Genomic DNA, 24,763 nt, shown 5'->3' on the forward strand with positions numbered 1-24,763 from the left:
ACACTACCACTCGGTACATTCCATTCAGAAATTTGCAGCATTCCGTTGATATGTGCTACATTTGTACTGCTAAATATTTATCACTTGGTCTTGGACTAATTATTTACTCTTCCGTTTCTCACTCTCCACTCTCCTCTCTTCCCACTTGTCCCATCCAGCCTGGCACGGATCCTCTTCAACCACCAGATCCCGGAACCTGAAAAGTCGCGCAATGGGTAGTTGCAGGCCCCAAGCCAACAATCCAAAATCCCTAGCGAAGGCCGTGACCATGAACCAGCCCACAGCGCTCACCGCACCGGCAAGACATCCGACCAAGACCTGCCTCACCGTGTGGTAATCAAGGTACACGCGGCTCCACGCAACGGAGGCCGCAATCACCAGAGCCGCAACGCTGACGACGACGCGCTCGACGAGCGAATACGGCCGGTGGTGTCTCCGCGCAGGGGACGGCCTATGCCTGACGAGCAGGAACAGGACGAGGAAGACGGACCAGTAGGCGACGAACTGTGCGTGGGAGCTCGGCATGCCGTAGCCCTTGCCGTGAATACGGCGGGGCCGCTCTTCCTTGATCAGGCGCTTGAGGGCGAAGTTCAGGGCTTCGCATCCGAGCTGGCCGGCGAACATGAGGGCGATCTCGACCTCGCGGGTCGACCATATCAGAGTCGCGTAGACGATGCAGAGGGCTTGCGGGAGCAGGGCAAGCCATGCGCAGAGGAAGGAGAGAGGGTCTTCGGGGTCCTGAAGAAGACATTCGGTCAGTATTCTGTGGAAGAATGAGGTACAGGAAGCTGTAACTCACATAGTAGACATGTGTGAGGGAAAGAGAGGCCAGAGGCCTGGTGTCTTGGTCCATGATTTCAGCTCGGCGAATCTTCCAGCCACGACTGAGCTATCTTCGAGGGTCTTTCTCCGGATATTTGGACTTCTTAAAAGCTCAGTTTGAAAACTCCATGTGCCTCAATAGAGGGTTGTTGGACGTGAGGTAGGAGAAAATTCCGACTCGGCCCAGGGGCTGGTAGAGTTAGAGCGTACGTCGCGGATTCGTGGTGCACAGCACTCTTGAAATGTCAAAGTGCTGGCCGTTGCGCTGGCTTGCTGCACCTGCCACTTGCACTTGCACCTGCACCCGCATGTCCATTTTCCTTCTCCGTATTTGCATAATACGTCAGGTTGCATAGCTCCGAGCTCGAGCCAATCGGGAGCTGTCTGCCCCGCTAGTGAGGCTTTGTGTGTGGCTTGTGGCTGCCTTGGCCTGGACCCTTTCAGTTCGGTTTGTCACTCGGCGAAGTTCCAGAAGGAAAACCCCCCTCCATTTTTTTTCTTCTCCCCTTTGCCCCGCGATGCAGTGCGGCAAAGAGTCATCATTTGATTAACAAATCGGTCAGCCGTTTTCTGTGTCGGGCTTGCGCTTCCTGCAGAACCCGCGACTCAAACACATACGACTACGACAGCTGCCTTTTTTTGAACATGAGCATTTTATAGCCAGTCGCTCTTCTCGCGGATTCCGCGACCGTCTTCTTTGATCTCAATAATACCAAATCCTTGCCCGACCTCGCTCGCCACTTGCCTTCCGTTCAAATATCTCGCGGTGCTTATCGCTGATTTGTGTGGAGCGCCGAGCTTGAGCAGACTCCCGCACCTCTCCAATACTATTGCAGCTCCTCCTCCATTCTGAATTCGCATCGCCTCCCGTCGAAAAGTATGATATCCAGCATCTTCGACAGGTAGCAACTATGGACGCCGACAGCGACGACCCGCGCCACGACGAGCTCAGCTCTCTCCAGGCCATCTTCCCCGAGATCGAACCTGACGATAATACCCCTTTTTGCTTCACCATCCAGCTACCAGTCCACCCCGCGAAACCCGTGACGGTCACGTTTCCGGCTGCTTCCAATGCAGACGTCCCTGTCGCCGCCCAGCTCCCCGGCGTCGACCCCCGGGTAGACTCTCACGAACTGTCCCACCTGCCGTCCGTCGCCGTGCGCATATCTTTGCCCAAGGGCTATCCCTCTGAGAAGCCGCCGAGTGTTAGCATAAGCACATCGCCACCATGGCTTTCGAAAGATGCCACCAAAAGACTGGAAGATGATGGCCCGCGGTTGTGGGAGGAGATGGGCAGGGATATGGTTGCGTTCACATATATCGACCATGTGCAGCAGGCCTCGGACGAGGTGTTCGGGATGGTGGACGGAAGTGGCGCGCTGGAGATTGATCCTCTGCACAAGATTGCCATCTTGGACTACGATATCGAGGCTGCCCGCGTTGCGTTTGAAAAGGAAACCTTCGACTGCGGCGTGTGCTTGGGTGAGCATATCTACGAAGGCAAACGTTTGCTTGCGCTGACACCTGGACAGATCCCAAAAAAGGCTCAATGTGCCACAAGATGCTCGATTGCGGGCACATATTCTGTACCCAGTGCTTGCAGGAATTTTACGATAATGCCATCACGGAGGGAGACCTCGCAACCGTCCGCTGCTTAGCTCCCAACTGTGCCAAAGAACGCGCAGAGACGCGAACCGCCTCCGGCAAGACGAAGAAGCGGAAGGTCAAAACTGCCATCAGCCCCAGTGAACTGCTGCAGATGGGTCTTTCCCAAGAAACAGTGACGCGCTACGTGACGCTCAAATACAAGAACGAACTAGAGTCGGACAAGAACACCATCTACTGCCCTCGATCATGGTGTAACGGGGCCGCGAGATCGAAGAAGCACAAGAAACCAGAGGGTTTGGAGGAGGTTGAGAGTTCGGACGAGGACACGGACGAAGAAGGCGAGACCGGTGCGGACGGCAAGGCAAAGTCGAAGAAGAACAACTTCGACATCGGAGACCTCCTAGCCATCTGCGAAGACTGCGGCTTCGCCTTCTGCAGCCGCTGTTTTCAGTCGTGGCACGGCGAGTTCTACCGCTGCACTCCCAAGCGCGACAAGGGCGAGATATCAACCGAGGAGCAGGCCTCGATCGACTACATCAACCTCCACACGACGCCGTGCCCGACGTGTGGCGTGCCGGCGCAGAAGACTCACGGCTGCAACCACATGATCTGCTTCCGCTGCGCCTCGCACTTTTGCTACCTTTGTTCGGCCTGGCTCGACCCGAGGAACCCCTACGCCCATTTCAACGAACAGCCCAACGGCAAGTTCACGTCGTGCTATATGCGGTTGTGGGAGCTCGAAGGTGGCGATGGCGACGACGTCGATGTCGGGTTTGCTGGCGGTATGCGGCCGGTGCCGCTGGCCCAGCCCGTCGAGATCGTGGACCTCGTTCCTGAGATCGAAGAGCCCGACGATACCGAATCAGAAGCAGACGAGAACGAGGGCGCACAGGCGCCGCGCCCTCCGGCGGGCGGCGTTGCTCGGGAGGGACCGCTCGTCCTGCGCATAGGTGCCGATCCGGCTCCTCGTGGTGGTCGAGGAGGAGCTGCCGCAGGAATAGGTCACGGTCCCGTCCCTCCCGCTGCGCCGATAGCCCCAGCTCCGCCGGCGGCTCGACGAGGAGGATACCAGCCGCGAGGCGGTCGTGGGCGAGGAAACAGAGGCGCGGATGCTCGGGGTGGTCGTCGACAGAACCAACAAAGGAACCAGAACCAGAATCAGGCGCCGCGAGTGCCTGTCGGAGGAGGTGGAAACGGAGGAAACGGCGCTGCAGCAGCAGCAGGAGGACCTATCGGCGAGGGCGAGCTCGACCCCCAGCACGAGGCTTGGATACGGAATTTCGTACAGATGGCGCTGGCGGACGAGGAGGACAGCGATGACGACTGGGCCTGATTGACGCCTTAACGACACGGGAGGAAAGGGCGGGCTTTTGTTGCACATACCTCATTCAGGAGAGTTAGACAGATTCTGGCATCGATATCAGAAGCGTGAGCATTCACACCATAGCGAATCATGAATTGTAATTTTGATCACGTACGTACTTCGTGTCGCACACTGCATCGTGATGATGGGAGATGTGTTGTGTACAACCACCCAACCCAATCCGCCGTCCAAAACCCCTTTCCGACGGAAGACATCCGGTCAGGAAGATTGGACATCAACAGCCCAACCATCCAGACTTGCCAATATCAACGAACCCATGGCCCCATCCAAACGGACAAATTTCTCCCATCCCGAACCGATCGATCACGATTTGTGGCCGTCCAAACCCTGTCCCAAATCATCTCGGTTCGGAGATCAAACCACCGGTTTGACAGAAAGCAAAAAAAGCCGCCTCGCCCCTCCCCGAAATGTCGGACCAAAAAGACATTCGAATCGTTGTCCTTAAGAGACTTGTCGGTGTAATATACCGCAACCGTGGCAAATTCGATACTCTTCCTTGTCCGGACCCTTCTATTGTCACTGGATTCGACGACGGCAGTGGTGGCTGGCTCTCGATGCCAGGGGGAGATGAGAAGGAGCATGGCCCCTTGGATCGAGAGGGTGAATATGGGAAAGGATGTTGTTCTCGAGGGGAGTGGAAGTGATGAGAAAGCATATTCACAGATTCGGTTGTACGATGAGGCAGAGGGTAGATGTGACAGAGAAACGATTCGGAAAGGTGCTATGAAGGAAAGCCACGAAGAACTCAATCGTCGCCCACGTTCGTGCCTAGTATCTCTTGAATGTATTCTCCCGTCTTATGTGAGTCATTCTACGGCTAACGTCTTCAACAGGCCCGGGGTTAAGAATGATCAGAACCGCCCAACGCATTGTTGAACTCAATCCAATAGCTAAGTCTACGGCTTCAACCCCTTCCCGTCTCTTTTGACATGTCTCTCACACACATTTCTGCACTTACAGACACTGGAGCAGTCAAAACCCTCCCAGGACCCCTTACCACCACGGTTTCCCAGCCGGCCCCCTTTTCCCCCATCACATATACAGCACATTCACATTATACATGAATCTGCTCCGGATATATACGCAAAGAAAGCCCCCCCCATCGCCGAGGGGAGTTATTAATCCAAGAGTCTTAACAGAGCAGCGAGTAAGGTCGCGGCCGGAGGATCCCACCCACCCCCCTAGAGGAGGACCTTGCCCAAGGGTGGTGAACTTGAACGGCTACTACCTCCGCCGGGGGTAAGGGGGAAGGAGGGTCAAGAGCAACGTAGCGCAGGGCTGCCGGTCACCACCACCACCACCACCCTGAAAGGGCACGCGCGCGGGAGTCATCGCTGCTGCTGCTGCTGCTTGTGTGCGCGTATATTGATAAGTCGTACCTTGAGCTGCTTCTGGTTCTCATTCTCGCGACTAATATCGACGAGCGGCGAGCGGCGGGCCAAGAGGCAGACCCTGACAGGAGAAACGTGAAAAGCCGGCAGGATAAAACCCGTCAGCATCGTCGAAGCGGACGAGGCCACCAGCTCTCCAGCCTCTTTGAAAGATGCCCCATTCAACAGACCTTGTTAGTAACGGAATGAAGCCCGTCTGGCTGGATGCGGAGGAGACTTTCCGTCGCCTCGCCGGTTTCAAAAGACTGACAGCCTCTGCTGGGCCCAAGGAAAGCGTTACGATTGCGCGTATGAGAACACACAGACTGCATATCGGGCCCTTCTTGCACCTCGAATCACCCGCGAAACGGGGAACGAAGGGACCACGACGGGCGGGGGGAGGGAGATATGCAGTACATCAACGGGGCGGCGGACCACCGAAGGCGTGGCAACCCGGCGCCTGAAAAAAGAAAAGACGAGAAAAATAATCCGAAGAAGAAGCACGTAGGGCACTGCTCACTACACAGTTCGCTACAGTATACTGTTCACCTCGTTGCAGAAATAAGGGGATTTAGGGGGGCGTGTGGAAAGAGTCTGAGGAGGAGAGGGGGGAGGGGGCGTGATGTGTGATTTGTTATAGCACCGAGGAAGAAACATTTCAAGTTTAAACGCCTCAAGATCCAAGGCCCCAAAAAGTCACCGTGTCGCTTAAGACAGGGAATCGAAAGGAAGTTGCAGTACGGCGGCGGATAGCAACGTGTAGGGACGTGGGGAGAGAGCTGGGTCAGAAAAGTACCGCCCGTCAAGCTCTGATCGCCGCTACGCCTGCAACCCGAGCAGACACCCTCCACTCCGCGAAGAAGGTGGACGTCTTGTTCATGGACTTGAGCTGTGGCGTGTAGAGGTAGCGGTAGCAGCGATAATCCCATCGCCCATTGTCGCGGCTTTTGCCTCCGCCTTGTCCACGCCGTCGTATGTCGTATCGCTGAAGAAGTTTGTCCGCTGTCGTTGCTACCTACGTAACGTCAAAAGGCAGAAACCGTACGTTAACAAGAGGAGGAGATATCGAGAGTCTCGATCACATGTGGCCCGAGATCTCCGGGCTTTACGGCACTGCTCGCGGTGATGCTCCTTTCCAGCCTTAGCCCTTACCCTCTGCGTCCTTCCCTTTTGACGACCGACCCTCCGCAGGCCTGGCTGGACTGGCTAGCTCATGGATCACGGACTCGGGGAAGTCTGAACCGGATGGGGATCGAGGCCAGGGCGACACGACAGCGACGGGAGTGGAGAATAAGGGGTCCAAGTGCCGTGAGTTATATGTGGCCAGCGAGGAAAGAAACCCACGTTGTAATCTTCCACGACGGGCTTGCTCGTCTAGACGCTTTTTGCGTTTTGCTGAAGAGTAGTGGAGTGCAGCCAAGAGTGGACAGATACGGAGGTGAAGCTGGAGACAGGAGAAAATAGGAACGGACACGCTTGATGACGACGTCGTACTGCCCATTTCATCATGCTGTGGACAGATATCGAACACGGAAAGAAGATGGGAATACAGTCTCCATCCCACCCAGTGCACCACTACTGACTTCTGCCAGCCATTGCAGCCAAGGGGCGAGGAGCCGAAAAAAAGGTTTCTTGTCCTTGCGACTCTAGCTCCACTTTTGCTTCGGAAGAATCTTGCGATTCAATACTACTCTGGCGAGCGGAGGAGGGGGAGAGGGTTTCAAGAGTACCTTGCTCAGACATTCGCGCGAGTCGTCCTGGCATGAGAGGTTGAGGCCCGATCATCATAATCGTACGAAGAGCTTCTCTGGAGACTGGCATCCGGCGGCGCCCCTCCTGCCGTTCCTTCGTCATGGCATCGCTTCTTCAAAAACGCCTCCGCCGAAGACACGGACGACGGACGGACATTGCGATCGAGGCGGGGAGGAGCACGCCGTCTGGATCTAGAGATTGATAGACACAGGGGGGCGCCAACCCGATGGTGGCGGCCCCGGATGGACGACAGCGATGGCGACGTAGAAGGCGACATAACTGCCCAGTTCGTCCTCAGTTCCCTGATAAGGAGGCGGCAAAGAGGCGAATTCGTTGCCATGTGTGCCATGTCAGTGCTGTCTGTCACTTGTCATCATACCTGGGGTGCTGAGCTGCTTCGCAGCACTGCTGTCAACCGGGACACTCAGCTGATGGAATCTGGGTGTCTCCGATCTCGAGACGGGACTTGACCATGTCTCCATCTCACAGTTCCCGTAACGTGATGAAGGGTGCCTCTCCTGTCACTCGTCTAGCGACTGTCGAAGCAACGTCGTGTAGTTGCGGCCGTGGATTCTGCGACGTCAGCTAGGTATGTGCCTGCGGAACGTCGCACGCAGGGCTTTGGGGTGGATGAACGGCCTAGAGTAACGGTGGCAGCAGCATCAGTAGCTGGTAGCTCCAGGCACAACACAGCTCTCTCGCCGGTGAATCCTCTTCCGCGTGGAGTCCCGGACCCGGAGGGCGGCGGTTGCCCGCCGTCTTCGCGATTCAGGCCACGATATCCACTGCTTTGGCTAACCGCAATGGAATTTCCTGCCTCTATCCTTCAGGAGAGATTCGGGAGTATTGGCGGCCGTGGAATGTCTCGCGTAGGCATAGCTTGAGATTTCCTAGACTTAACATCGATGTTATTGCAGCATCACTGCTGGGGCCCCTTTCGAATCGGGTCAAGCGTCTACTGGGCAGCTCCAGAGCATCGCGTACCGATGCCCCTTCGCCAGAAGTCGGTTGCGAGTACTGGCGTCGCTGCAGTCGCACGGGGAACAGAGCCTAGCGTCGTCAATGATAGGCTCTGGTCCCTCTCGCTAGATGCCTGTCCTTGGATATCGCTCGACAATTGACCGTTCAAGCCCAAATTGAAGGACGGAAGTCAAGACAGGCCGGTAGGGCAGCGTGGGAACCGCTCAAGTGGAGACTGGCATACGCTAAGAACGCCACGATCAGAAGCAGCCGCACTTTGTTTTCGCCGTTAACTTGTTCTCCCCCCAGAAGTTATGCAGGTCGAGTTGAGTCCAAAACACCAATTGGCTGAGGAGATTGATCGGGAAAATGGCAGGCGTTGGATTCGGCCCTTCCAGGCTAAATCGAGGTCATTCAACGGGAGAGGGGATCGCGGTGCCGGCCAAGTTCTCCGTCCACCCCCCTAGGTCCAGTCCTGGTCCACAACCGGGGAACGACGGCGTCGGAACGAAGAAACAAGCAATGAGCGGGACTGAGAAACAAAGACTTCCTCGAGTCTCGAGCTTTCGCAAAAACAAACTCATCTCGGAATCGTGTAAAACGAGATGATGCTAGCGGGAAAAAGGTGGGCGCCGGGTACAGAGCTGTTAAGTTGTGGATTGAAATGTCCGTATTGCGGGGTACAGACATTTGACGTGGACCCAGTTGAAGAAACAATTCGGTTGTTTGTTTCCTGCGCCAGGAAAGGAATGCGTCGCCGTCGGCGTTGGGAATCTTCAGCATTGCGCACCACAAGTGCAACAGCATATCGTTGATAGATGGCCAATGAATGGAGTCCATTGGCCAATATCCGCCATTAATTGTTCGTTCGCGCATGGACGTTGATTCAGAGACATCCTCATTTGGAAATGACTCTCGTACGCGTCAATATGGTCGCGGGCCCGTACAGAGTACTCCTTGACGAAAACCACGGAGATTGAATCGAATCACAGCCAATGACTTTTCCCAAATGTTGTGGTCTGGAGCCGGGTTCGCAAAAAAAGATAGGGCTGCACCGCCACATATCGACAGCCATTAAAAACTTGCATATGTTTCTAAGTCGGGAAACAAGGGCATTGCGACCGTCTTCGGCCGAGTTTCCTTTTCATGCTTGTGTCCCTGTGGTGCGAACGTAGGTAATTTCGGGTGATACTGCAGCATCGATGGTCGTCATTTTCTGAGGCTGGAACTCCACCATCTTTGCCATATATGAGTGGCTGTGCAAAGACGGCACATTCTTCTCATGATGGATGGTTTCGTGAGATAACCGCCGTCTCGTCTGCCTCGTCCTTCGATACAGCGACGCATGAGGCCTTCGCGCGCTTTGCCCCCCAAAGGCTTCGATCGACACATGAGGTCATTCTTGGGCGACTTTCAGAGGTCTGGACTCTGCGGCAGGGTTCAACCCCTCCCCCCGGCAGATGGAAGGACATCAAAACACAACCAATGCAGCAAGCGCTCCAGTACAAAACCCCTGCGGGTGCTTGAAGAGTATCCTGTGGTCGTCCGGCCAGACATCGTCTTCTGCAGACGATACTAGTCTGGGGCCTGCGTATGTTGTTCGGGTTTTGTGCTCCTCTAGGCCTTGGGCGCCTTTGCGATCGTCTTGATCATTTGTTGACCGATGACAACCCTAGCTGACCTTCGGAACCTGACGCCGATTTGGAATGTTCATCGGCAGAATGACTGCAAAATGCTGGTGTGGTCAATCGGTCGGTGACCTGCGCTCAGACCGTTGTATGAGAGCATCGGCGCCAAGTCTGGACTGCAAGCCGGCTTGCGCGCCACAAGATCTTTAACTTCAGATATCCGCCTGCCGCGTCGCCTCGGTACGATCGTGGCTCGTTAGCTTGATAGCCACTCGGTAGCCGACCATTTCCTGTATGAGACCGTCGTGACTTTGTCTACCTTCTCATATGCCACCCAGTCGAACATGCAGCGTGCTGGGCGCGGCGCGTCTCCAGGAAGCAGGGCAGGCCATGCGACGCGCCTCGAAGGATGTCCCTTTCGCGCCTGTCGAGTTCGTCCAAAGCCACCGGCAGGCGCCTCGGGTAGGGCAGCAAGCAGTCCCTTGAATCAAAACGCGCAACCTAACAGACGATTGACGATGAACTAAACTTTCTCAACAAGCCCACACGTGCGGCGGCTTGCGCCCGTCAGTGCGCCTCCAACGACGGACCTGCGAGTCAACGGCGCTGTCAGTTGAAGGTAAGGGGCCGCTGCTACTTGCCGGGGCGATCAGCGCCAGGGCCGCGGCGGCCGTGCTGACTCAACAATGACAACCTTCGTCCATCGGCCCATCACTTGAAGATGAACCAGTCAAGGGCATGGGCTGCGCCAGGGGGTCACGATTGACCTCAAAACCGCCGACCAATCCAGCAAGGCTGCCGACAACGAAACGACCGGCAACGTCCTTTGGGGTCTCGCGAGGGCGTGAATTTCGGGAGATGGGAAAAGCAAAGGATGCGTTTCTCAATTGAGCAGCAGGTTCCTGACGAGGACGAGGATCAGTGTCCCAAAGGAGCCTGCTGTGCCGGAAACGTGGCTGGAAAAGGCTTAGATAATAGTGGAGGCCAGATTAATTCGTTCAGGGGCGGAGAAGTGTGGACAACCGAGCAGGGGGCGGCCCTCTTCGGTAAAGACGGTTTGCGACCATGACAAGGTCCGGACGAGATGCTTGGCCGAGAGAATCAGGGAGTCTTGCGCCATTCTCGTGTCCCGTCCCCATTCTCCCCTGAGTCCCCTGAATTTGTTTCTTGCTTGTTTGGGTGGGAACTCGGTGAGATGGCGTGTATGTCGTCTAGCAATGGCACCAAGAGCCGACTGCCGCGAGATATGGACCATGGGCCCTTGAACTGCTCATTTCTTCCCCCGCCGCCCCTGGGTCTGTGTCCTTCGAGGTGCACTTTGTCGATCCAGCGGAATCCCATGGCAGTGGCTTGTTGGTCGTCGTCTCCAGGCTCCATGCTGTTGGAGCGACCCAACTCGGAGAATTGATGGCCTTGGGATTCTTGATGCGTTGGGTTGCAATATGAAATCCATCATGTGAAGAGCCGATCGCCTGGGACCAACGTCTTATGCCTCATGGCGGCGCAAAATGTTTCAATGCCCAGCAGAGAAGGTCGGAGTACCAGGAAATCCAGCTAGTCATGACTCTTCCAAGGCTGCCGCGAGTGGTTGTGGTTGTGCTGAAGCCGCGCCAGTTGTGAACATCATAAGTAATGAAAGCACGTTTTGTTCAACAGGCTAGTGCAAGTCTGCGAGCGTTGTGATCGTGTCCATGTGCCTCGCGGAGCCTGAATGTCAAGGGGGGTCCCATTCCCAGTTGGAGGGGTATAACACCAAGAACATATAGCTCTTAGACGACCGATTATGACCATGGGCAAGAAAAGTGATAATCTCGGCCTGCAGTCCACAAACATGAGCTGCAACTTGTGGCTTCCTGGAAACATCGACCCCGTGTGTGAAAATAACAGAGACCTGGCGAAATGTTCACGAATTGCTGGCCTAACTCGTGAATGCCCCTTAACGGCAGGGAGCGATTCAGAGGCCGGTGATGGCCGAGTGGTTGATTGAGGCTGTTGATGGCATGGCTGTTTATCTGATGTAAGTTCGTGTTTCCCATGCCTACACAGCCCAGTCAAGCCCTGTCAAGTGTTTCGATCTCGAAACACAGACCAACACCAAATCAGTACTTGATCGGGGAGGGTTGAAACAGTCTCCCATCGAGTGCCGTGCTTCCCCCCATTCAATGGGCATCTCCACCAGGGAAAGATGACGAGAAATCTGGGCGACGGTCGGCAGAAGTTCGAAATGTCCCTCGTGAAGCCAATCAAAGAGGCATGGGGCAGCCACAGGAGCAAGGCGTGACAGGGCCCGTGAGGGCCGTTAGGGGCTCCAGGGTGGACCGACAGGGACCGGGGCTTCTCCGACAGGCAGGCGGCAAGCCCATCTGCACAAGGAATCCGCGTCGACGAGAAAGGTGACGGGCCCCGTGCCCGCGCGATCTCACAGAAATTCGCCGTGAGCCCCCTTTGGGCCCCCCGGAGCGTTACATCCAGCAAGGGATGCTTCCGCTGCGAACGCTGGTCTGTGACGAAGTCTGCGACCACGACGGAGACGCTCTTTAGTTGAGGCGCGTCAAGAATAGCGCCAGATCGAGGCCAGTTCCAGGCGCGGCCCGTGGAGCGTGGACGAAGTTCTAGGCCGGCGAAACCAGGGAAAAAGGTTTTCTGATGATGAAAGAAATCAAGACGAAGAAAGTAGAGCTCAGCGTCGGGCAAACCCTGAATTCTGTAGGTGGGCGGGCGGGTAATCGTACATAGTTGGTTGGCAGCGGTAATTTAGGGTAGCGTTCACACGGCAAGGTAAGGTAGAGTTCGGTGGTGTCCAACGTCTCCGTAGACGCTCCCGTAGTGGCGGTACTCGAGCAACTGTGATCGACCTGGTAGCCGCGCCGCTGGGGACTGCCCGTCAAACACGACTCCAGCAGAGGGGACTCGTACGACAAGCAATTAGCGGGAGCCCGATGGAGCGTTCCGCAAAGGTGTCCGGCATGTTGAAGGTGGTCGTCGTCATTGCATGCCCGTCTTCCGGTGGACTCTTCGGTAGCGGAGATTTGAGACGTGTTTGCTTTCCGGACCGGTGTGATACCCCGAAGCAAGGCGGTTGATTGATTAAAGCGCACGCACGTTTCTCGACCCGCATGGGAATTGCCCACCGGCTGCGTTGTGCTCGGTATCGGGAAAAGCATCGGTCGACGTGAGAGAGAGGTCTATGTCATCCATCCCGGCCGGATAATCCGAAGGCTCTTCTTGTCAGAGATCTAGGCCCTCGGCTCTGAGTAGTCGCGGATGTCTATTGCGGGAAGGAGGTGTTTGGCCGAGTGCCGCACAAAGTATCCGTATGGATGGTCCATCGAACGGCTTTCTTGGAGGTGCGGTGCGGTCTGCGAAAGCAAGGTGGTCTGAATTTGACGTGGTTCTCGTGTCGTACTAGTCGACAGTGCGTCTATTAGCGCTGTCACTTGCATGCGTAGCTCAACGGCCATAGACGAGCAGTGTCCACACAGACTGACACCTGCTGTCAGGTACTGTCAGTCGTCAAGGCGCGCGTGAGGGGCCTGTCATTTTGCTCGTGCGCCGGGGGCCCAAGTCGAACAGTTGAGGATAGCGAGAGCCTGTGGGATGAGTTGAGGCGAAAGAACGGCATCCCGCAAGGATGAAGGATGAACAGACCAAGCAGGTTGAAGGCGAGGAGGGCCTCACACGGGATGAGGGTGAGGGTTGTCGTTGCTGCGGCAAAGCAAGTAGCTCAAGCCAACGGGTAAGCTTCCTTAAGGTTTGTGTAAGGCAAGGCAAGACAAGACTAGTGTAAGCAAGCATGGGACGGCAAGGCAAGGCGATGTACGAAGTACGGATACCTCCAATGTTTGAGGGTAAGCTTGATTGCGGTTGACGGAGGTGTCCCTTTGGCGCCTTGGGCTGCGTCCTCTGGTCTCTGTGGTAAGAATTAGCAGGATTGCTCTGTACAGAAACTGTTGCCAAAACGAAAGTGCAGGGAAGGTGTTAAGGAGCTAGGGAAGAAGGAGCCGGATGCAACGGCGCTGGCGAGAGTCGCGATAAACTTTGTTTTTGGGGCGGACCAAACAGAGGTGACGGCGTACCTGAGAAGGAAACAATGGCGTTTGTGCGAAGTAAGGTAAGGAGGTACTTCGTACCCCCGATCCTCTATGGAAGAGGCGTTGTGGGGGACGTGGAGAAGGTGACGGTGATGTGCCCGCGATGAGGTGACCGCCGCCGGGCCTGGCTTGTGTTCCAATGAACGAGGATTACGGGCAACTGGGGGTCTGCGTACCGGTCCAGGGTCCTCGGTCCTCGCTATGGCCATGATGTCGATGTCGATGTCGATGTCGATGTAGATAGTCCCGGTCAACGGGGGGGTTGGTTAATGGGAGGGGGCAGAGGGGATGGAGGTCGGAGACAGCTCCTGAGTGGATATTGAGGTACTTTGCGAGTGACGGGAAGAGATCAGGGAAACATTTCCTCAGCAGCCTACCTAGGTATTACCAAGAGAAGAGACGATGAGGACAGAGAAGCAGACAGAGAGGAGGTGGAGATGGCTCGCTTCAGTATCTTTCTCTGCCAATAGTGCCATGTATGAGCATGTATGTCGGCATACCTTACTTAGGTAGGCAGGGAAGGACGTAGTTGCGCAGGTTGAAAGTCTGGATACCTACTGCAGCACGAGCGGCGCAAAAGTCAGAAAAGCCGTGATCACAAGGCAAGGTCAGGAAGGCAGGCACTGGAATGTACCACATACCTCCAGCTCCCGCCGCGAAAGAAGATCCAGCGGTAAAGTGGGCGGGTCGACGACAACCTTGGAGTAAGAACTTTGGGCCAAAAAAACGTGCAAGTGGACAAGCACGAGTGGACTGTATTGGACGTCGACGACAACCCTCATCCACAACCACGACAAAGCCCGCAACGAGAACAGGATCATGGCGGATCATGAAATGTCTCTTGAATGTCTGAGAGCACGAGCCATGAGGTGGGCATGGACCGTGAGCCACGCCGTGGTGGGCTCCGGGTCAAAATGGACTGACATGGGATGGACTGCAGAAGTGACGACGACGGGGAGATGCCAGAAAGAAGGACATTGACCTCTTGTCCCGTCGACGATGGAGGGGCCCGTAACCATGTGCCGTGAAGGTAGGTAGTGGAGGGAATACTGCGGTATCAGGCCAAAGTAAAACCACCCTGTCGAGTATCGTTGGCCTAAGCTCGCATGGAGAATACATCGCTCACAAGCGAAAATCCAGCCAGTAAAGGAATAATCCAGAGCCTAGAGCGGGTCTCCGTTCTCCACGATACCTATCTAGGAGGTTTTACTTACCCATACCACCATAGTACTAAAGTATTATCTTAGGTAAGTCGCGATTTAAAAAGAGACGTACCTGCCTGGGCAGAATTAGTTGGAGGAGCAGGAGAAAGTGGGAGGTGGAGCCGGGCAAAACAAATGCTGAGTGGCTGGCTTGACGACGGGATTGAATCAGAGCCCTGGCTCCTGAGGCATCTTAGCCTGGCTAACCCTGCCTGGCATAATTTTGAGTTTTCAATTAGTCGGTACCGGTCAACGCTGGCTCCGCACACTGTGAGGGGACACTGTATTTCTCCAGCGACACACTTGACTGCACATACCATACCCCTAGGCCCTGAACATGGGCTTCGAAGCGCTGCTGGAGTCGTTGGGGACCGCTGGATTAGGCGCTGGAAATCCTCGCCACGGGTGGGAATTCGACATGGAAGACGGAAACTTGGCCTCTGCCCTGGAGACGGAGACGCACGCATGGCGACCTGCCCTGTTTGTGGCCTGTGGCCTGTGGCCTGTCCTGGCCCTGCCCTCCACCACTGGGTAAGGGTCGGTGAGGTTCGAGTGTGGTGTCGGGTGGCATCGTGGAAGTGGACGGGGAATGCCATCAACAATGCCCCGGAATGGGAAACAGAACTTGGAAACTTGGGTCCGTCCCGTCCAGTCCAGTGTCTTCCTCCGGCCGCCGGGGCGGTGCCTCCATTCCTGGTCCGTTCTTTACCCCGACAACCCGATACCTACCCGACCCGATAATGACTGCTAGGTACCAGAGGCAAGGTATCATATTGGAACTGCAAGGCAAGACAGAGTGTGAGAAAGAGCAAGAACGAGCAGGTGGAAAAGAAACAACAACAGCAAGAGCAACCCACCTCGCCTACCTTATCTCACAAAAGCACATGGCCGACTGGGAAAGTCTGTCTCGGAAAGCAGCAGGTGTCATCAGATACCTTTCTCACCTTCCCTCGAAAGCTCTTGCTCTTCTTGTTCTTGTCGCTATCATTCCTGCACATTTCCTGACGGATGGATGGCACTTGCACTTTTACCCTCTGAACTCAGGTGGCTCTTGCTCTTGCTCTTGCCCCTTCTGTCCTGCAGGCCGTGCTTGCTCCGGACACGTTCCGTCTGTTCAGACCTTGACCTTGACCTTGCTCATGACGACGCCATTAGCCTAAGTAGATGTGTGGTTTTCCCCTTCTGATCATTCGACTCTCTGGGTATGCTTCTGACTTGCTCGTTTATACCTCTGTTGTGCAAGTCGCATTCGCCTGTCAACGGTAGGCATTGGGGAGAAACCCACGGCTCGTCTTCCCCGACGTTTGTCGTTTGTTCCTTGTCGGTCGACTGACGCGCGCTGCAAGGTAAAGCTGCCTTACTTTGTCCAAAGGCCCGACTGTTAATAGCTAATTCCTTGGAACAGGAAATTTGTTATCGATAGTTGCCAATCTCTACTCCGTAACTCATTAACGCTCTGTAAAGCAACCATGGGTCCGCCGCGCGGGAATCGGGACGCCTTTACCTCACCAGACCCTCAATTATCTCCCAGCCTGAGCCTGCGCCTGCGCCTGCAAGGTAACTTGCATATCAACCGAATCAATTAATACACTTCAATTCAATATATCCGCTCGAGTACGTAAGCCGACCCGGGTCTCTCGTGTCCGCTTTCGTCCACCGCCGAATCCTCCCCTCACGTTATCCGGACTACGCTCCGATCGCATCTCGGGAGGCGGCGGCACAACACGCGCACACACACACACACACACACACCAAGAGCAGCTTTCGCCTTTCCATATCTCCATGCAGGCAGTCGCATCGGTCGACCTGCTGCCCATCCCTCGGCATACCCAGCAGGTGTGCATCTGATGATGATGATGATGATGATGATGATACTGCTCGGCCGGACTCGAGGCATTCGGGACTCAGGACTCAGTCAGTCGCTTGGCCCATGTGGCCACCGCTTCGGCCAGACCCAGGCTTACCAGGCCCTCTGACGCTTTTCAACAGCCATTTTCGGCCGCCGCTGCAGCCGTGGCCCCAAGCTTCTGCAGCTAACGTCCTGCAGCTACTATCTACTGCATGCACCCGGCCGTGATCCCTTCCCTTTGCCTCGCCCCCAGCATCCAAAAGCCAGGCCGAATAACGAATGGTAGGGCGCTTCCAAGACAAGGCACGGCTCAAGACCAGCTCCAAGACCTTTTCAACGGCCGAGGTCCACCTCGAGGGCACCGCCGTTGATGCCGTGCTAGCAGGCGCACTACACGGCTCGCCGTAGGGCGAGGCAAGGCAAGGCAAGGCAAGGCAGAGGCGTGGTGAGGTAGCGTAGAGTGTCGAAGTCGCCCGCCGTCACCCGTCACGCCGTCACCCGTCAACTCCAACTCCCACCACCATCTGCTCATCCCATGTCGGTACATGGAGTAGTTCACGTACCTTGCACACCCGTCCAGAGGCCTGCGAATAGGAAGCCGGGATGGCCTACCTTAACTCGTGCCGCCACTCCTCCTACCTCTGCGGCTTGCGTCTGCTGCCACTGCTTGTTGCTCCTGTGCTACAACGCTGGCGTCCACAAGGAGGACCTCGACACCTCGACTCCTCGACTCGGACCTCGACCTTGGAGCTTCACTCGGGAGCCGATGCTACAGTCCCCCGGGTCCAATTGCGTCGCGAGACTGCTCTCATGTCAGAAGAACCAGGACAATGCTGACTGGCCTACCTTTGAGTGTTTGGCAGCCTCTTTTGTGTACGTATATTCACAAGAGGCGGCTTTATCCAGGCTGCTTGTGTGAGGTAGCGGCAGTCTCGCATCGTCCCGTCTCGTCCCTCTCCTGTGCCCCAATTGCGCAGGACCGTCATGTAAGGTCCTCTGCTCGGTAAGCGGTAAGGCACGGTCAGCTTCGCGGCATCTACCACCGCCAAGGATCCGTGTTTCTCCAACTGTTGTATGATGAGATGGGATGCCTCTTCTTTTTTTAATCGTCGTGTTTCCGGGAACCCCTTTCTTCGGTTCGGAGGGAAGAGGGCCTGGAGACGTCCAAGCACACAGCTCAGAGCTCACCACCTTCCGCAGAAGAACTCGACAGGAAAGAAACCGCCGAAGCAGATGTCAACAGCAATCGAGGAGCAATGTCGGATATTGTTCTGCGCACACAAGGTCCAAGGTTAGGAAGGTAGCGAATATCAAGACCCGTCGTTGAACATGGGACCTGTATCCGTATGGGGCCATGGAGGTGATGGAGATGGAAGGAAGGTCGATGCAGAGCTGCTTAGAGGTACCGGATACCCTGCTTGGGGGCCTTGGCTGCGCCGCGCCAGCACGATGCCAGAGAAGCGTTGCGACTGGTTCGTGGGATTCCGGACGCGGCACCTCGACTTTCGTGTGGGTTGCGTGCCGTGAATCTACGAAGCTGTACTCAGTAGCGAGCGTATCGTAGCACATCAGCACCTGGCATCTATCTCCAGCTGTCCGTTAGATGCGCGGGCGCGGCGGCGGAACCACGGAGGGAAGATGGGAAGAGGCACGGTACATAGTAGGTGAGGTGCTTTACTGAGGTTTAGTGAGGGAAGGTACTTTGATGGAAATGCACTGAAGTGTGCCTTCCCTTCCATCCACTGGGCAGTGACCAATCCCGGGCTCTTTCCTGCCTCCCGTCTTGACCTCCACTGTTCTTTCCTTCCCTGTTCTTAAGGTCAGGTACGTACCTGTCCTGACTGTCCACTCAGGTTGCGGCCCTCCCCTCTTGCCCCCCCGGTGCCCTCCCCCCCTCCCCCCGCCGGTGTGGCACTTGTGGGCTGTGGGCCGTGGACCGTCACAAAGTCCGGCCCATCAACTGCCATGATGAGGACCGGCCCTCTTACCCTGCGCCTTTTGCGGACCCCTGGTCCGGGTGCGGGCACAGACTGTTAGCTTCCCCTTTCAGGAACTCCTCCAACGAACATGCCTGGACGCCTCCGCATTTGTGCCTCTCATCGTCCTTTTTTTATTTATTTTTTATTCGTTTGTTTTTTTTCTGTTTCCTGCGCCTGCGCCTGCGTCTGCGTCCCCGTCCGCATCCCTATCACATTATGTCTCTCCCGTCTCCATCTAATGCGTCTGTCTCGCTACGGATATTCCCTGAGGCTTGCCTTGCTTGCCTCGCCACATTCGCACACTGCCACTCCTGTCGGGGTTTTTTTTATTGTCTTGTCTTTCGTACTGAGCACAGATCATCAATAGAGGCCGGTCTTGTCTCCAGGAACAGCAGACGACGTTCAACCTTGAACCCTCACTTGTCGTCAACAGTAACACAATCCGCGCAACAGTCGGGACACGAAGGGGGAAAGGAGGAGCCAGGAGATTGCGTCTGGCCCATAAGGTCACTAGCGCCCATGTATGTAAGTCATAACGGATCTCCATATGAGTCTAATCATGCGCAGTGAGGCCTTGAAAGATGCAACCGCCAGCACCAGCATCGCGAGTCGCGAGTCGTGAGAGCGCATATTCCATACCTTGCCGGATACCAAGCCATCTTGACCGACCGACCGACTCTATTACCTTCCCTTCCCAGGTTGAAGACGGGACTCCTCGTGCCTCATGACAGGATACAGGCACCTCAGGTCCCTTTTGCATTCTGTTTCCCTCTTCTCCATCCACACCCCGATCCCCATGACCAGTGAGGGGTTATCCATCTCTTCTTGCCTTCTTTCTCTCTCTGACAAAGGTTGCAGAATCTCTCTCTCCTGTTGTCGCGACCGACTCGTCAACCGGCATACGCTTGCTATCGCGCGTGGTCTCCATCAGAGAGTCATGACATTTGACGGCAGAGCCCGAAAAACAAGACAACCAAGCCCGCGACCACGCCTTAATGCTTGAACGAACCGCGCCGCCGTTGCCAGCCTTGCTTTTCCCCGTCAAACGCCCCTCCCACCACGCATCACCCTCACCCCTCCTTCGCCGTTCTTCGGCGAGTGCAGCTTCTAAAATAGAGACACATTGCCTTCTGTCTGACCTCTGACCGGCTCGCCAGCCAGCAAAGGCCTCAGTCAGGCGCCTGTGTCTATTATATTAACCCTCTCCTAATATTGCCTGCCCACTCCACCATATCCGGGCAGGGATGGTCGAAATGGATGTGTGTCCCAAGCGAGTTCACTCGGCGGCCCCTGGCCTCCAGCAATCTCGTGAACCGATTCTCTCCCCCCCTCCTCTCGAGTCTCCTCCTCCTCCTCAGGCTCCTCTTCCTCTCCCACACCCCCTAGTCCACACGCCTTTCCCTTTTCTGCCCTTCATCGGCGTCTCTGCCCAACGGCCTTCTAGAAAATTTGCGGGCCCGTGGCCTACGAGAGCCGTCGGAGGATTCTCTGTCTAGTCTTCCTCATCGGCCTACCCCCCTCTTCGACCCCTGGTCCTCTGGCCATGGGTCATCTATTGGCCAGCACGAGGGGATTTGGAGTCTTTCCAGCCTGCGATTTCTCCTCAAGAGATGGCCCCCCGTGCCTCCGTACGATCCATGCCAGGTTCTTCTCCGTCCCTCCATCTCGACGGAGCTACCTACCGCACATGCCACCCTGCTCACCAGGGTCAGTAGTGCCAACCCTGAAGGCTTGCCGTCAACTCTCTTCCATGTCTCTTGCTGCTAGCGATGCCAGTTTGTGCAAGGGACTCGTTCGCGCCGTTCGGCAGAAGCGGGGGTGCCTTCTATGAGTGTGTGAGTGTGTGTGTGTGTGTGCGAAGTGAGAGAGAATGTGAGAGCGCAAAGTGAATAGTGAGTACGTGTGTCCGACTGGGGCTACTCGACCCGTGTGCTGAGTCTTCTCTATGATGCCTATGTTTAGCATGACAGTGTACGTTTGTTTGTTCATTATTATGTAGAGATGCCTCGTGCGTGCAAGCAGAGAGTTTCTCAGTATGGCGTCGACGAATGAGCATGAGATATGCGCCTTTCTACACCCCAGAGCCACGTCCTATTCACCCGCTCGACTGTGAGTGTCGATATATGCAATTTCATAACCCAGAAACTACCGCATCAGCTATCGAAATACCCAGACCTTGTATCCTGAGCTGTGCTCGTTTGCTCTTGTTCTTATCAAGCCGTTTCAGTGCCGCCCCTCGTCCTTAGCACGACTTGTCTCCTCGCAGTCCCCCCCTTCCCCATAACGCCGCCTTCTAAGAAGGGTATTTCCCTAAACCTGGTCGCCGCTCTGCAGGGCGCATCCATACCCCCATCGTTGTAGCTCCATTGCGTGCCTTGTTCTTCCGCTCACCAGATCGCCCGCTGCTCCCCTTCTCCTTCCCAGTATGGTTGCATGCACTGACCGTCGTCGACCAAGCACCCGCCGTTACGTTGTACTAGTGACCTCTCGCGGTCGTGGTCTCGCTGGTTTCTGCCGCTGAAGAAGAGACACACACAGAAACACGCACACGTAAGTCGACAAGTCGGTGCGTTGTGGTGCGTACCAGCATACCTTACCTAGGAATATTCCCATCAAGACATCGAGCTCCCGTCTGCCGTAGGTAGTGTACGGATACTCGAGTCGTCCTCTTCCCCCCTCCTCGACCCGACTCGCATCGACTCGACTCGATACAAACTCGACCTTGGCTGGCCTCCCCCAGCCCTGCCCCCCAGCCAGTATCCACCCCAGGACAGTGCCGAAGATTTTCATCAGACACCCCCTCCAACATCTACCGTCCCTCCTGCTACCCATCCACTCCATTCATCGTATATACAAGTATACATCTGTCCCTGCAACCTTAAACATGACCATCGTCCGTTGAACCTCAACTTCACCTCTGCATCTCCTGCACCTTCTCGAGTCCTCGCCCATCACTCCTCGACAACGGACCAAAAAGCCGACCACATCGCCCATCCTCCGCGGCTTGTCCTTGGTCTTCACGACTAACAGCAACATCGCTCGCCTTGTTGATCTCCCGCCAGCAAGGAACTACACATCTTTTGTCGAAGAGAGGCGCGCTTGGGTCTGGGACAGGACTGCGGCGCTCCAGAAGGGCATGCTCTAATGTCAACCACGGTCACATATCCCGTCATGGCAGAGTTGAAAGAGCCGGCGCATTCCAGTCTTTGGTCCAACTATGGAAGTCCTGTCCAAATGTCGTCTCGATTCAACAACAGCCTGGATTCCGGCCTCGGAGGCCATTCCGCCAACTCCCCACACGCGGGACGCCCGAGAAGCCATCACCCCAGCGTAGACCACGGGTCCTACCCTTACGGTCGCTACCCTCAGGACGAGTCTGATGCGTACGACAGACACGCGCATCCCAGCTTGACCTCCCACCACAGCTTTCCCAACCTGAAGAGGCCGTACTCTCAGACCGAGCAGCCTCCCTACCAGGAGATTGTCCAGGATCTGAGGGACGATGGATCCAAGTTGACGGTAAACCACGACCACAAGCTGCTGTCGTTCAAGAGGGTCCAGGACAAGCACACCATTCTCGACCAGCATGGTCGCATGCAGCAGCTGGAGCTGTCCGCCCAGCTGCACGGCATGTTCTTCCTCTCCGAAATGCCTACCAACACCAACGACGGCACCATTCTTCAACCCGAACTTACATGCTACCGACGAAACCTCTTTCAAATCAGCGGTTCCCTCATCACTCCTCGTGGCCAGCTCTCTGTGGTCACCGAGACCGGCGAGACGGTCCCCGTAAGCAACACCGAAGTGACCATCTCCGCGATCGAGTCGGTCGACGGCCACCCGGTCCGTCTCATCGTCATTCCCTGGAAGACACCCCCACCCAACTCTCCCGAGGTCACCCAGGGCCCCGATCAGGAACCGGCATCGCTCCCCTTGATTCCTTTTCAGGAAGATGGCACGGACGCCGATGGAGAGTACGCCGTGTACCCCATCGGCTGGCGCCGCTTGCAATTCAGAATGTGAGTATTCCCCGTGCACTTTTAATAAAGGCCTTTGACTAATTTGATGGCAGCGCTACGGCGAACAACGGCAGAAGGAAGGAGCTCCAGCAGCACTTTGTGCTTCACCTAAAGGTTGTTGCCACGTTGGCCAACGGAAACAAGGTCATTCTGACCGAATCGACAACCGCCCCTATCGTGGTGCGTGGCCGCAGCCCTCGCAACTTCCAGGCTAGGAAGGAAATTCCTCTCTTGGGTTCCAGCGCTGGCTCGAGAGGCCAGGCTTTGGTAGAGACTGGATTGGGCATTGTGGCAGGACCGTTGGCAGTCAAGCCGCAAGAGGCCAAAGCAAGAGGACTGGACTTGCAGATGCCTCGTTCCGCGTTCACTTTCAACGCAGGAGGCCCCAAGATGCCGGGAGCCCCTATGGGAGCCATGAGATCAAAGTAAGCAACCTTGCCCACTCGTTTTCCGTTTCCCCTTCCATCACTTGATGGAACGAACACGGTTCCTGCGACGAAGACTAGAGAGAATTTTGCTGACCGGATCCAGCTCTTATCCCAACTGGAGTTCTCCAAACCCCATGTCACAACTACCCCCAGCAGGTTCGGGAGGTTATCCCGCGACCAGCATGGCAGGAGACCCTTACCACAAGGTTCCTCTGGCCGGCGGAACCAGCTTCAGCGCTGAGCCCCAGGACATGCCGCTCCAATCGTCGATGCCACCAGTCCAGCTCTCGTTGGTGGCAAACGAGCAGCAGCAACCTCCCATCAGGACTCAATACGCATACGTGCAGAGCACCACCGCTCCCCCACCCCTTTCCGTGTCCGCGACCGCGATGGCGAGCTCGGACAATGCGCTCAACGTGCCAAGATACGTCGACAACCCGAGGCCGACCAAGAGCCCAAGGCACGCCAGCCAGCCTTCGATCCACAGCACCGCATCTCTCGTCAACAACGAGTCCTCTCCCGAGTACCGGTACGGATCCTCGTACGGTGCCGTTGGCAGTAACGCCAGCGAAATCCCACCGCCTGCCTACAAGCAGGAGCCAAGTGTCTCGCACCCGGGCCCCCCTCGGGACTACTACCCTCCTTCGAGCTCTTGGACAACGACAGCTGGCGAGCCCGCCTCAACAGCTGCCTACACCAGCAGCGAGGGTAGACCATACTTTGCCGACCAGTATGCCAGCGGGGGTTCCGCGCCGGCTCCCAAGCAGGAGCACGCTCCCGCCCCTCCGGCTCCCGCATCATACAGCAGCGCACACCGGGGTTCCTTCGATGGCATGAACCACTACTCGTGGAACAATAATTAACTGCGCGAATAATCGTTTGGCGGCCGGGTTACGCCACGGGTCTTCCACCATGGAGGAACAATAATAAGTCCAGGGGTGACGATGACCAAGCCGAGGGGAGCAGAACTTTGGGCCGAAGCTGTATCCTACCCGGCACATCAGCCCTGGGCATGTACCACTATACCTTCGATTCGAGGCCAGAAGAGCGATTGCGGTTTGGATTTGATTTTGAGATATCTTTTGAGTCGACGAGAGGTTTCAGTTCTTGGGCCATGTCGAAACACTGTGGAGGATCTACCTCATGACGCTGTCGTTCACAGCAGTTCAGCTCGGCATCGGCCAGGGTTTTTTTCTTATGTTTCATGACAGACCGGACCCGAGCATAATTGGGTAGGCGCAGCAACGAGATGGTCGAGATCGGCGTCAAGAGACGGGCATTGTCTGGTGGCTGGGCATTTCGATACCACACGGAGGATAGCATTGACGTCGGACGCTCCGGCCGGACGCTTCTATCACCGGCTCCGGGCCCGTGCTGCGACATTTGGGTGGGCGGGTTATTCTAACGATTTGTATGGTATTCTTTCCTTTATACTTGGGTACGAGCGCCGGATATCTGGCAAGGAAGGCAATCAAAGGCATTGTGGTCTGCAAGTGGCGAACCTTGATCCTGGAATTGGCGGCTTTTTTGTGTTGTTGAGAAAAGGAAGAGAGGTGAGGATGAGGGGGGATGTTCAGCCTGAAGGATGGGATGACGTCCGGTTTGAGACGGCTCTTGGCTAAGAGCCTCATCCCGCCGTTGCGGTTGAGTTTCCCCCACCCGAGCGCCAAG

General features: G+C 56.1%; 3 protein-coding genes across 3 annotated transcripts; 2 read left to right on the forward strand and 1 right to left on the reverse strand.

Moving 5' to 3' along the window:
- Positions 1-99: 99 nt before the first annotated feature.
- CkaCkLH20_01440 (pap2 domain protein) lies at positions 100-853 on the reverse strand (the record flags this gene model as incomplete). Its single annotated transcript, XM_038884159.1, has 2 exons — positions 100-738; positions 800-853. 2 exons carry the CDS (start codon positions 851-853, stop codon positions 100-102), a joined length of 693 nt encoding a protein of 230 aa, XP_038750751.1.
- An 880-nt stretch (positions 854-1,733) lies between these two features.
- Positions 1,734-3,763, forward strand: CkaCkLH20_01441 (ring finger protein; the record flags this gene model as incomplete). Its single annotated transcript, XM_038884160.1, has 2 exons — positions 1,734-2,304; positions 2,355-3,763. 2 exons carry the CDS (start codon positions 1,734-1,736, stop codon positions 3,761-3,763), a joined length of 1,980 nt encoding a protein of 659 aa, XP_038750752.1.
- Positions 3,764-21,816: 18,053 nt separating this feature from the next.
- On the forward strand, positions 21,817-23,955 carry CkaCkLH20_01442 (uncharacterized protein; the record flags this gene model as incomplete). Its single annotated transcript, XM_038884161.1, has 3 exons — positions 21,817-22,664; positions 22,718-23,089; positions 23,196-23,955. 3 exons carry the CDS (start codon positions 21,817-21,819, stop codon positions 23,953-23,955), a joined length of 1,980 nt encoding a protein of 659 aa, XP_038750753.1.
- Positions 23,956-24,763: the final 808 nt, after the last annotated feature.

The sequence above is a fragment of the Colletotrichum karsti genome (genome assembly GCF_011947395.1).
Source record: "Colletotrichum karsti strain CkLH20 chromosome Unknown Scaffold3, whole genome shotgun sequence".
Classification (NCBI taxonomy): domain Eukaryota; kingdom Fungi; phylum Ascomycota; class Sordariomycetes; order Glomerellales; family Glomerellaceae; genus Colletotrichum; species Colletotrichum karsti.